Source organism: Bombyx mori, chromosome 5 (assembly GCF_030269925.1).
Source record: "Bombyx mori chromosome 5, ASM3026992v2".
Taxonomy (NCBI): domain Eukaryota; kingdom Metazoa; phylum Arthropoda; class Insecta; order Lepidoptera; family Bombycidae; genus Bombyx; species Bombyx mori.
Window position 1 is genome coordinate 6,323,168 of NC_085111.1, and position 13,250 is coordinate 6,336,417.

The window sequence follows — 13,250 nt, forward strand, 5'->3', positions numbered from 1 at the left end:
TACCCGCACCAGTTGACAGTTGATTGTAAATAAATAAGTATTTATGTTTTTCATGGACAGGCAAAGGAGGCTGAGTTTATACGTGTAATTTTTTTGTAAAAAGGCTGAAACAACGACTTGTATGAAAATGAAATTAATTTTGAAATAAAATTTCATGAAATGATAACTAATTGAGGTGACTTAAGACAACGCTTTAGGTGCTAAATGAGGTGATATGAAATAATCGCTCAGTAAAAAAAAGGAATTTCCAAAAGTTGACTGGACTTTTGTAAGAACTCGAGAAACCACATCTAGCTATTTTGTTCCATTTACCCATTCATGAACATTTCTATACATATTTCTGTCCAACATAGTTCTGTCAAGGGGAGTAAATAAACAGATTTCTTATAATAGTGAAATTTAATTACTGCTTTTTTATGAAATAAAAATGTACCTACTAATTTAATATACGTACTAATATAATATATTACAACAATAACATAGTAATATATAATACATAAATAAGTAATACATATCGTATATATAATGTGCAACGCTCAAAAAATAAAAAAAGACAACGCGCCAATGAAATAATCAAATGAATTAACGCTAATGAAATCAATTTCTAATGAAATACGAACTCAACAAATGTTCACGATGGACTTCCACGGTGAAGGAATAACATCGTGTAATAAAAATAAAACCCGCTAAATTATAATTTGCGTAATTACTGGTGGTAGGACCTCTTGTGAGTCCGCGCGGGTAGGTACCACCACCGCCGTGAAACAGTAATGCGTTTCGGTTTGAAGGTTGGGGCAGCCCTTGTAACTATACTGAGACCTTATAACTGATATCTTAAGGTGGGTGGCGCATTTACGTCGTAGATGTCTATGGGCCCCAGTAACGCTTACCACCAGGTGGGCTATGAGCTCGTCCACCCATTAAGCAATAAGAAAAAGCACGCAGCATCGAAAATAATTTTGCAATATCCTCGGACCATCTTTATCACGTTGACTGAATACTGGCCTTCATGGACTGCTGAGCTGTTGTACTGTTTTAGGAATTCCAGGCACCAGTAGCGTCAAACTCGTCGAAGGTAACGAAGAGTTCGACGTGCAACTTAACCAATAGATAATCTAGTGAGTTTCTATCAAACCTACAACCAAAATATTATGAAAACCTTTCGACATATTATTATGATACTTTGATAAGCTTAAGTAGCGATGCAGTTGTTTTTAAATATTTTTATCAACATTCTATCTTGAAGTTGTAACTTGAATCTTTTTCGATACTCTACATGTTCATTATTTAATGTTACATTATAGAGAAGCGTCATTTTCTAGGAGTAGATCCAGTCAGGGAATCTTAATTCTCACGTCTACTAGTGGTAGTAGTATCTACTGAAGATATGAATTAGAAATGTAGAAGATCAGGTCAAGAAATATACATCCTTAATTCTAAAGTTATAAGGGACAGTAGGTCGAGTAGATCCTGAGGCGGCAGTCGCATATTAGTGTGAAAACAATTTTCAACTGAATTTATTTTTAAATTGACAAAATCTTGAATCTTGTTCGGCACTCTACAGATTCATTATTTAAAGTTACAATAAAGAGAAGCGTCATTTCCGGTCCAGTCAGGGAATCTTAATTTTCACGTCTACTAGTAGTAGTAGTATCTACTGAAGAATGACTTAGAAATGTAGAAGATCAGGTCAAGAAAATACATCCTTAATTCTAAAGCTATAAAGGACAGTAGGTCGAGTAGATCCTGAGGCGGTAGTCGCATTTAGTGTGAAAACAATTTTCAACTGAATTTATTTTTAAATTGACCTTCTAACAGGTTGTTGTTTATTCAGATCCCGATTCACTTCTAGCTGCTCGAGGGGGATCTCGCAACATCCTCTTTAAAATTGCGATTTATCCTAATTGTTTCATTGAAGCCGATTCAATTTCTAACCGTGCACTGTCGCGTTGGGTGCTCACCGAGTACCGCCGACTTTGGATATGATAGTGTAAAAAGTAATTTGGACAAAATGAATGAAATCAATGGGAATGTGGAGGATATTGTAATTCAAATGCGAAGGTTCACATGGGTGGACTATGTAGTGTTTGTGTTCATGTTGGCCATAAGTGCGGTTGTCGGAGTATATTGGGGATTCATGAAGAAACAAACAACGCAGACTGATTATCTTCTGGGCGGGAGGAATATGAAAGTAGTACCGGTTTCCATGTCGCTCGTTGCAAGGTTCGATTCTGATTTAAAAACTTATCTTATCAACTTGTTCATCTAATTTACCTTTCGAAAATTTTCAAGTGACAAATTTAGACTTCATAAAATCATAATGCATATAAAATAAAAAATAAAATATATTTTTTATTTTATATTATATGCATGTCTCATAAAAATGAGTCAAATCGAATTAAATTCAAAGCCTACAACTTTTTAAACGTAATGTGACATAAATATTAGTGTTAACTTTAATTCTCTTTTATCTTTAACTTGTTAAGTGATTGCAGAAGCCGGAAATCATAAAAAATGTGAAAGCCGCCGCCGCTCTTAAGACATAACGTTTGAATAGCATCGTAATAGTAATACAAGTTAATAATAGAAATTAAGAGTTTAATCTGGGTGGGATTACACGCCCTATCAGTAGTAAAATTTAGGAGAACTTAGGAACACGGGTCAGGCACAAAGGATCAGTCGTTACGATGGACAACTAAAGGGAATGTAGAAGTGGTAGTTAGTGGTTGCGAAGGTCCAGTACCCATATTCTTGCATCAATACCCGGATAGCCTACTATCATTGTTGGATCCTCTGGCCAAAAATTTTGTGAATGGAGAAGTCGTATTAATGATACTGCCTGTAAGGTTTCATATGGGCATTGTTTTAATTCCATATGCATGTTTGTATTAGGTCAGATAATTATTATAGTGACCGGTTACAATCAAGTACAATTTGAAGTCGTCATGGCCTAAAGGATAAGACGTCCGGTGCATTCGTATCTAGCGATGCAACGGTGTTCGTATCCGGCAGGCGGGTACCAATTTTTCTAATGAAATGCGTACTTAACAAAATTTTCTCGATTGAGTTTCACGGTGAAGGAATAACATCGTGTAATAAAAATCAAACCCGCAAAATTATAATTTGCGTAATTACTGGTGGTAGGACCTCTTGTGATTCCGCACGGGTAGGTACCGCCGCCCTGCCTATTTCTGCCGTGAGGCAGCAATGCGTTTCGGTTTGAAGGGTGGGGCAGCCGTTGTAACTATACTGAGACCTTAGAACTTATAGCTCAAGTTACGTTGTAGATCTCTATGGGCTCCAGTAACCACTTAACACCAGGTCTGCTGTGGGATCGTCCACCCATCTAAGCAATAAAAAAAAGTGGGTTCTAGATTGAAGCACAAGAAGTTTAAAAAATGACACTAGTAGAGCTGTGTCAGCTCAGTCAAGAACACATTTTATTTGTAAATTATAAAATTAGGTAATGCTTTTTTTTGCACAGTTTTGTATCCGGCATAACCTTGCTTGGGTCCCCAACGGAAGTGTACATGTACGGAACTCAGTACGCATATATCATCGGTGCGATATTCCTTATGTCCGTGATAATGACACAAGTTTACCTACCTGTTTTTCATCAGCTCAAGCTCACATCTAATTATGAGGTAACTTTTTATAATGATTGTCATAAATTTTGTTCTAAGCAATTTGCGTATCGTCAGGAGCATAGCTATAAGACATAATAATATCATAAACGTGAATGCCGCTACCGTCTCAGAGAAATTTTCCTCCCGAATGATTAAGGGTGCTTTTAGGTACCACTCGACGAGTGAATTGACCCATATCTTCTTAGTGGGTCAGGTTTCCGAACCGGCAGTAGATTCTGCGAAGCACTGCTCTTGCTAGGGCCCGTGAGCTCACCTACACGTCAAGGAGAAGCTGATATAGCCTCTCAAGGCTATCAGCATAGGTAGGAAAAGAAAAAGAGAATTGATCTTGTAGTCTCATTTATTGTGTTGTACGACATTAAATCTTTCCAATCCCTTCCATATTCCACCCTTTAGACGGCAACTCATGGAAGCTTGACAACATAACTACATAAGTATATGGTACGCAATCGCGCAGGAGCACAACAGGCGCTAAGTAAATCTAATGCTTAAAGTCTTATAGATTTTTTCATGTAGTAAAACAATATACCAACTTTCTATTAATTTATTTTTCAGTATCTTTCAATAAGATTCGATAACCGAGTTCGACTATTTGGATCGATCTTATTTGCTTTTACATTGGTAAGTCCATTTCCTTTAATAATCCAAAATTTTAGTATTTTCGTAACGATCATTATTTCTTTTTTATTGCCTTTTAGGCAGACGAGCATACGGCCCACCTGACGGTGAGTGGTTACCGTCGCCCATGGACGGCAGCAATGACGTACTCTCCGCAAGCCTCGTTTGAAGAAGGACATGTCATAACGCTCGGGAAACACCGTAAAGGGGAGCTTATTCCAAAGCCGGATGGTACGTGGCAAAAAAGATCTCTGGAAACGCATATATAATAATATATATTTTACCTTTTATGACTTTTTTGTTGATACCTCAATTTTGATTTAGATAGGATGGTTGCCCATTGTTATCTACGTGCCAGCATTAGCATTTAATCAAGGTAATTATTTTAACGAATTAATTCCCTTTGATCAGTATTTACAGTGTCTCAATTTGGATTTTATTGTCTTTGCAGTGACTGGAATCGGCATACATGTTATAACTCCGATAGTGTGCTTAGTTTGCATATTTTACACGAGTGCTGTAAGTGACTTTTAAATATAAATAAATATTTACTAACAATCACGCCACGTTAACTGGTCCCGTGCTAAGTTCGTAAAGCACTTGTGTTACAGGTACCAGATAACGGAAATAAATGTAAGATTTTTATTATACACATACATATATTTAATATACATCCATAACCCTGGAAAATACATTTATATTTGTCATACAAATATCTTCCCTTGGCGGGATTCGAACCCGCGACCCCCTTGTGTAGTGACCATGTCACTTACCACTACACCAGACGGCCGTTAACTGTGTGTTAGTACTTATTAACTGTGTGTACAATAAAGAATTACACTATTATATACGTAGTTGTTAATTATAAATGTTAGTCAACAAATTAGATGAAACAGCGTTTTCATAACATTGGTGTTTTTCATCAAGTGCTATGAGATATTTTCAAATATATAGCTATTTTTATTAAACTCATCTAAATGGCAACACAAAAAATCTTGATCGAGTTTCTCCAATATTCTTTTTTTTTTTTTTTATTGCTTCTGTAGGCAGACGAGCATACGGCCCACCTGATGGTGAGTGGTTACCGTCGCCCATGGACTTCAGCAATGCCAGGGGCCGAGCCAAGCCGCTGCCTACCGCTTAATACTCTCCACAAGCCTCGTTTGAAGAAGGACATGTCATAGCGCTCGGGAAACACCGTGGAGGGGAGCTCATTCCATAGCCGGATGGTACGTGGCAAAAAAGACCTCTGGAAACGCACTGTGGATGACGGCAGTGGCTCCAGGTAGTATGGATGAACTCTACTCCGGTGGCGGTTCGTTTCACACAAAGCATTAAAACAAAACTGAGTTGATTTGTTCAAACAGGGAGGTCTGCAAGCCGTCGTTTGGACTGACGTTATTCAAATAACGGCAATGTTCGGTGCAATGGCAATTGTCGCTGTAAAAGGTACTATGGATGTTGGCGGTATTGGCGTTGTTTGGCAAAGGAATATGGACAGCGGAAGGATCGAAGCTCCCGAGTAAGACAATAGGATTTAAGAAGTAACATTTATGTAATGTTTAGATAGTTTAAGATTTCCCGTGTCGCTTACTGATTATTTACCCTGAAACAGTTATTAAATAATAAAATATATAAAAAAAATAATAATAATAAATTAAATATACTTTGCATAACAATTTTATTACTTATAATGCAAACTTTACAATTATTTTGTTACTATCAGTGAAATATATTTGTTGAGTAAAATCTTCTCTAATGCACTTTAATTACTATGCAGAAGAGTTACAAGATTGATATTTAAAAACGCGAAAAAAAAAAACAAAAGTTACGATGCAACAAAACACTACAACGCTTAGGCATAATAAAATTTCAGTAATAATCACATTAATGTCATGTTCAAAACGTGGAAGAAATTTTATTTTTTATTATAAATAATAGATATACGCGCATACGACCCACCGGATGTTCACCGATGCTTATTAACATCCGCAATGCAAATCTAAGCCGATGTCTACTGATTTCTGTGCACTCTACAATATAAGTTTATCCTTCGTTATTTTATATACTCCCTTTTACAATCAGACAAGGGTAATTTGTAGGGTATCGTGGGTAGCTTACCAAAACGCGTACTAGGACTAGAGATGTTTAGCATGTACCTATACATATAAAGAAAACTGAGACACTTTTCATGCATTTTCCAGCAAAGGACGTGCATATTAATAGCTAGGACTTAACTTTGACTACACCGATATGCGAGTTATTTCTTGTGGTCTAATGTTTGATACAAATCGTTTGTATATTGTTAAGGAATTTTAGTTCGTAAGAAATAACAATTAAGGCTTAAATTGTTAAATTTTTAGTCGAATTTTTGTTTATTTACCCAAGCCTATGAACATCACAGCGAAAACGTCCTTTCTTAGTTTGAGATCGTACGGTATTCTATTTACGCCCGTTCTTACTTTTGTATACTTTATGTTTTCTCTTAAGCTTTATGTTGTAAATCTATGAAATATTGACTAACCAGATTTTTAATTAAAATTTTGTTGTTGTATTCCATAACAGCTGGGACCCCAATCCCCTAACGCGACATACAATATGGTCTTTAATCATGGGAGGGGTCATTTATTGGCTCCAAGCAAATGCTGTTAATCAGACTATGGTACAAAGATACCTCTCTCTGCCTACACTGCGTGGTGCTAAATGGTACGTTTTATTTTGGTTACAAATTATACAAAAAATAATAATAGTAATAAAAAAAAATTCACTAATATCTCAATTTGAAATTTAACAGCTTGCAATTAATTTCAAAAACATTCTTCTTGCTGTTACGAGTATACCAATTTTTTTTTTATTTTTTTTATTGCCGTTGTAGGCAGACGAGCATACGGCCCACCTGATGGTGAGTGGTTACCGTCGCCCATGGACTTCAGCAATGCCAGGGGCAGAGCCAAGCTGCTGCCTACCGAAAGTAGGTAGGTAGGTAGTAGTATACCTTATGTGGTATAATACCCATATATGGGATCGGCGGTCCAACAAAGTTCCTTAAACGCCTTTTACGAGACCTGCGGGAAGATATAGGTCGATCTAATTATAACTCGGAAACCGTCCGTTTATTAGAATTACAATTTTTTAACCCAAATCTCCAATCCCATTATCAACAATATCGAATTGTGTAATTGCACAGAAAATAAAGTGGATTAAAAGTTTTTGTTTTTTGTTGCATTTGGTTCGTAGTCTAGCTACGGCATGGTCTAGCACGGCCCACCGTACGTTAAGCAGTAGTAAGTAGGTATAGATAATGTGAATGACGTCACCCATTCGAGACATGGGTTGAAGTCTGCCTCACGTTACATAGTTACCTGTAAAAAAATTAACTTCACTGTTTAATAAGTCTCTGATTTTCAATTTCTTACAGGGCAGTCTTCTTGTTTTGCATCGGTATATCACTACTGTACTGTTTCTGTCTTTACTGCGGTTTGTTAATCTACGCAAGATTTCACGATTGTGATCCTCTTCAAACTAAGGTGATTCATTTAAATTTGTAACCTATTAAGATTCTTTAAAGATAAAGATATTCAATTGATTTGGTTCCTTCTAATTTTAATGCTTTTGTTAGTTTTCATTATAAATAAAAGCTTTCGAGTGATCAATGGCGTAAAGAGACCGTTTACAATGCTAAAACGTGAATAAATTAATTTTTTAGCGCGAACAGACAATGATAATTTACTAGCTTTAACATTCCAATCAATTCAAATTTTCTGACAATTATTAGTAATGCGAAAGCACCTTGCGAATATTCTCTGTTTTTTCTCGAGAACATAGAAACTATTTGTATATGTACATTGCTTGGTATAATAAATGAAATAAAAAAAATTTAATAAAATTTTATTAGTACTTTTTTAACTTGATTGATTTAGTATTGTCTTGTTCGGAATCATCCCATTGCAAATTGGTTTTCGTGTTTTTATTTAATCTTTTTATACACCCTGTATGTCGAATTCAGATAAACGGTTCAGTCCAACGTCCTTCATCTAGAAACTTTTTAAGGTTAGGTGGTTACCGGAGCCAATAGACATTAACAAAGTAAATGCCGTTTACCACCTTAAGAAAAGAGTTCTAAGTCTCAACTTTATAGTTTCCCGACTATAAGTCTCAACTTTATAGTTTCCCGACTACTCCACCCTTCAAACCGAAGCGCATTACTGCTTTAAGCAGGCATAGACAAGTTGATGGTACCGTGCGGGTTCAAGAAATGCCCTATCGCCAATAGTAATTCTTCTTGTTGTGCAATTTTAGTTGGCGAAGGCAAAGGATCAGTTATTGCCTTTGTTGGTCATGGACGTTCTTGGTGATATCCCTGGCTTACCAGGAGTGTTTGTTGCTGGCATATTCAGTGCAGCATTGAGGTAAATCTACCATTCTTGTAAAAATTTCAGAATAACTTCACATTCACGGTTTTTCGTAGCCGATTTAAGAAAAAGTATAATGTTTATTTATTTAGTTTGGGCTTTAAGATAAACCTTCACATCAGTTTGTTTGTTGGGTTTCCATATTTTATACAATACAATTTAGAGTTTTGCCTCAAGACTCAGGATGAGTGGTGGTATACACAATGTGATTTCTATGGCCTCTATTGCGACCCTAAAATTCGACATGGGATGTAATCATGTATAAACCGTACCTTGCTTACACAGATAAAAAAAATCTTGATAATTTCGGAGTAAATATTATATTTTTCATTTCGTTATATTTTAGTTCTTTGTCGACAAGTCTGAATTCAATGTCTGCTGTGGTATTGGAAGACTTCTATAAGCCTTTTTATAGCAAGGAACTTTCGGATAGACAAACAGCTTGGCTAATGAGAGGAGTGGTGATACTTCTGGGCGCGTTATGTGTAGGTAAATAGTGTCCTATTTACTTTAAATCATAGTATTACACTAGTAGATTATTTTACTTTCAACACATTACTATTTAACGGGCTTTTACCACGATTTTCACATTAAAGAGCTCTGCGATATTTCAGTGCTGTTTTAAGAGCCATGATCATGGGTAGTCCACCCATTAAACAATAATGTGTGCAATGTAGATGAAAAAAATTCAGGGAAAAGTCACACATGGTCATATAGCGCTAAATTAAGATTCCCTTTACTATGGGAGTCATAGATATAGACACTTATTCTTTTAAATCTGTATATAGGCATATACATAGATATTAAGCACCCAGACATTTTTGATGAGTGTTTAAAACTCTTGCAAACAAATTTATCACACGAATGTCTGATCGATGCCGGAATTTGGTCCACATCCTTCGGCCCAGCAGTTAGGGTTGGAAAGTAGTGCATAAGTCAGATCTTCTGTCAGTAAGGTCTTCTGTATTTAAGCTCCTCATAGTTCATCAGACCATTTTAAATACCCTTCATTTCGTTCAGATCCCCTCACTATGTGAATGAAGCACCGATATTATCTATATATTTTAATGCACCTTGTTCTATGTATATAATTTGTTTTCGTTTTTTTCTTCACAGCTCTAGTTTTCATTGTCGAAAAAATGGGGACAATATTACAGCTCACAATGACTCTAGAATCAATGACAATGGGCCCACAGCTTGGGGTTTTTACTATGGGAATACTGATGCCATGGGTCGATGCTACGGTATTGGGTTTTTTGTTGCAAATATAAGTTCGAATTTTATTGTTAGTTAATAGTTATTAGACTAATGTACTTATTTAAGATTTAAATAGATCAACATTAGATTAAGCTAATTTAGAAAATTTTCTATTTTTCTTGATAATTAATGATGATAATTAGATGTAAAATGTTTATTTATGAAAAATTATGAATCTCTTTAAAGTTATTAAGACGATGTTACGACCCGCTTATGTCATATGTCGCAGAACCGATAACCGTTGGGGTAGACGTGTTCTGGAGTGGAGACCGCGAACCGGCAAACGTAGTGTAGGACGCCCTCCTGCTAGATAGAGCGACGACCTGTGCAAGGCAGCTGGCAGTAACTGGATGCGTAGAACCGAAGATCGGGTTCAGTGGCGAGATTTGGGGGAGGCCTATGTCCAGCAGTGGACTGCCGCAGGCTGATGATGATGATGATGATGGCGACCCGTTTGTTATTAATTGGCTACTGAATTCTATTTTACTTTTACTTTTAATTCTATTACCGGTCTCAATGAAACAAAGGAAAGGCGAACTGATAGGTATTTGTCATGTGGGTAGACATGAAAATACAGATAGGAACAAAAAATACAAAAGCATCGAATCCGAGTCATGCCATTTGAGTAGCAATTATAATAACTAAGTCAACGAGGTGAACAAAGTCTGCCTATTTCCACAATACTATTTCCAGTCGACAAATTGTTGGTAAAATTGGAGGATTTGGTGACGGTTCCGATGAAATCATGTGAATTAAAATTACAGGGGGCCCTGGTAGGTGGAGTCAGTGGACTCATGATAATGTCATGGTGGTGTCTCACAGCACAGCTATCGATCGCTCGTGGAGAAATAACACATGCTCATAAACCTTTAACTACCCTCGGATGTCATTATAACTACACAGTATTGGAAACAGTCGCTGTAAATGTTGGCTTGGGGTAAATATGAATTCTTGAATTTTTATTGCAATAGTAGGGGTCGAAGCTTGTAATGAGCTTCCGCACAGCAAAAAGCACAGTGCAGACACTACCTACCGTAAAATCCTCTGCGGCTAAAACACAAGGTTTTAAAGTCGTCGTGGCTTAATAGTCTAGTCGACAAGTTGAAAATGGTACAAAATAGAGATACTGCTCTTAAAATTATGTGCGATAGCTCATTGGATCCGGAATAACGCATAGAAAAATGTGCTAAAAGCGTGTATTAGCACATAAAAAATCGCAAAAGTTATAAACAATTAAAGATGAAAAAAAAATAGCATTTCGTTTTTTGCCAATATTATTACTTGAACAAAAACTTAAAAATCCAAGTAATGTTATTAAAGTAAAAAAAATGTTATAAACAAAGTATACATATTTTTTTAACTTTTATGGCACGATCTTGTTAAGTACGTATGTAAGAAAGGCTCTACGAAGCGAAAATTTTTTACGACCATTATTTAAACATTTTTTATCACTTACAATTAAGACGGTAGTTCGACAAAATTTTGTTAGTTAACAATTGTTTAACTTGTTGAAAAATTAACTTTAAGTAAAATTTCCAACTGGAATAAATTATTTACAGTGTTCAGAACACACCATATTTTTTTGAAATTAAAAAAAAATATATTCAATACCTTAAATAAATTAATTAAGGTACCGTACTCGCTTTTGACGCCACGCGCGCACCCTAAAAATGTCGCGCGCGGACCTATTTTCAGCGTTAAATTAAAATTATAAATAATGGAGATAGATTTCCGAGAGTTATGAATTTTTTATTGGAAATTTCCTCCTCTTTCAGAACCTTTTTTTTTTAATTTCTTAAATATGAATAGTTCAAGAATGTTTGGCAAAAAACGAAATGCTATTTTTTTTTTCATCTTTAATTGTTTATAACTTTTGCAATTTTTTATGTGCTAATACCCGCTTTTAGCATCTTTTTCTAGGCGTCATTCCGGATGCAATGAGCTATCGCACATAATTTTAAGAGCAGTATCTCTATTTTGTACTATTTTCAACTGTTCGACTAGACTATAAAGGGTAAGACGTCTCGCTCGACAGAATGCACCGGTGTTCGAATCTCGCAGGCGGGTACAAATTTTTCTAATGAAATACGTATTTAAAAATTGTTCACGATTGACTTCCACGGTGAAGGTATAGAAGAATCCCGTAATATAATACAATACAATACATATTCCTCAGAATCTGCAAAAAATCCTTTAAGAACTCTAAGACATGCTCAGGAAAGCAAAACTGAGAGTGGCGGTAGGATTCCCACTGGGCCTTTGGCCGGTCATTGTCATCTGTGGGCTGATAGATAGATAATGGTTAGGGAATATCGCAAGGTCTACGATGATTCTTTAATATTTTAACGCAAGCTAAGGAAAATCCATAGCGTAATGTTCTCGGACCGAGATGTAGTTGATTTTTTATCAAAACATTTTAGCGAACAAGTAAATCCTGTGCTTCGAGTTTCCTACATGTGGTATACTCTAGCTGGGGCAGTTGTCACGATGTGTGTCGGAGCCGCTGTGTCCCGAGTCAATAGAGCACGTGGGAAGCCTCATTTACCACCGGCTCCAAACCTGCTCGCTCCACAAATAAGAAGACTTCATAAGGAGCCTCCGCACCCTACTGAAGATCCATTCATCCAAGCATATGGAAATAGCAAGGTATATTAAGTACTCGTACAATTTAACTATCATATATCGTCTTGTCGCGTTAAAACTTTATAATCTCAAAAGTTACTAATTTTACAGGAAAGTGTTTTAAAGGTTTAACATGTGATATTTTTAATATTAATCATCTTTGCAACATTATTTTTTTTTTTTTTACCAGTTACATTATCTGTCTTTTAAAGTAAGATAAAATTATGTATTAATTTTGTTAATAATAGTAATAACATAGGTAAGCTAAAAAAAAAACTAAAACTAAATTACGCTCTTTTGACAGTATTTATTAGAAAAATACTGGTGATATCAAATGATTCCATATTAACTCAATTTCGAATATTTTTGGAAATTGTACACTTTTAATGCGAAAAGACGATATGTAACGCAAGATGTAGGATTTTGAAGTATAATGAAATGCTTAGTTAATAGGTTGCTGTCTTATAAGTTGAACAGTAAAATCTGGAATATCTAATTTATTACTACTACTACACTATTCTATTTTCAGGAAACCTGTCTCATTAACACTACCTCAATCAACATGAAGGCTATCAAAGAAACTGCAGAGAACCGTTGATATGTTTTTTCTAATGTTTATTACTAAATTATGCTTTTTCTCACAAATAAAATATGTTTATTTTGTTTCTTATGTAATAAATTCGTGTTTGACGGT

The 13,250-nt window shown here is 35.7% G+C and overlaps 1 protein-coding gene across 1 annotated transcript; it reads left to right on the top strand.

The window, feature by feature from the left end:
• Positions 1 to 1,734: 1,734 nt before the first annotated feature.
• On the top strand, positions 1,735 to 13,250 carry LOC101738232 (sodium-coupled monocarboxylate transporter 1). Its single transcript, XM_038011298.2, has 14 exons — positions 1,735 to 2,223; positions 3,485 to 3,644; positions 4,203 to 4,268; positions 4,590 to 4,641; positions 4,717 to 4,784; positions 5,633 to 5,787; positions 6,831 to 6,971; positions 7,684 to 7,792; positions 8,565 to 8,674; positions 9,024 to 9,166; positions 9,794 to 9,921; positions 10,699 to 10,871; positions 12,355 to 12,580; positions 13,086 to 13,250. The coding sequence occupies exons 1-14, from the start codon at positions 2,012 to 2,014 to the stop codon at positions 13,152 to 13,154; spliced, it is 1,812 nt and encodes a 603-aa protein (XP_037867226.1). The 5' UTR covers positions 1,735 to 2,011; the 3' UTR covers positions 13,155 to 13,250.

Excerpts from the sequence above, each read along its gene's own strand:
- LOC101738232 (XM_038011298.2), top strand. The coding sequence starts at position 2,012 with ATGAATGAAATCAATGGGAATGTGGAGGATATTGTAATTCAAATGCGA. Across the intron at positions 9,167-9,793 it reads TCTGGGCGCGTTATGTGTAG|CTCTAGTTTTCATTGTCGAA; the intron begins GTAAATAGTGTC and ends TTTTCTTCACAG. Across the intron at positions 12,581-13,085 it reads AAGCATATGGAAATAGCAAG|GAAACCTGTCTCATTAACAC; the intron begins GTATATTAAGTA and ends TTCTATTTTCAG.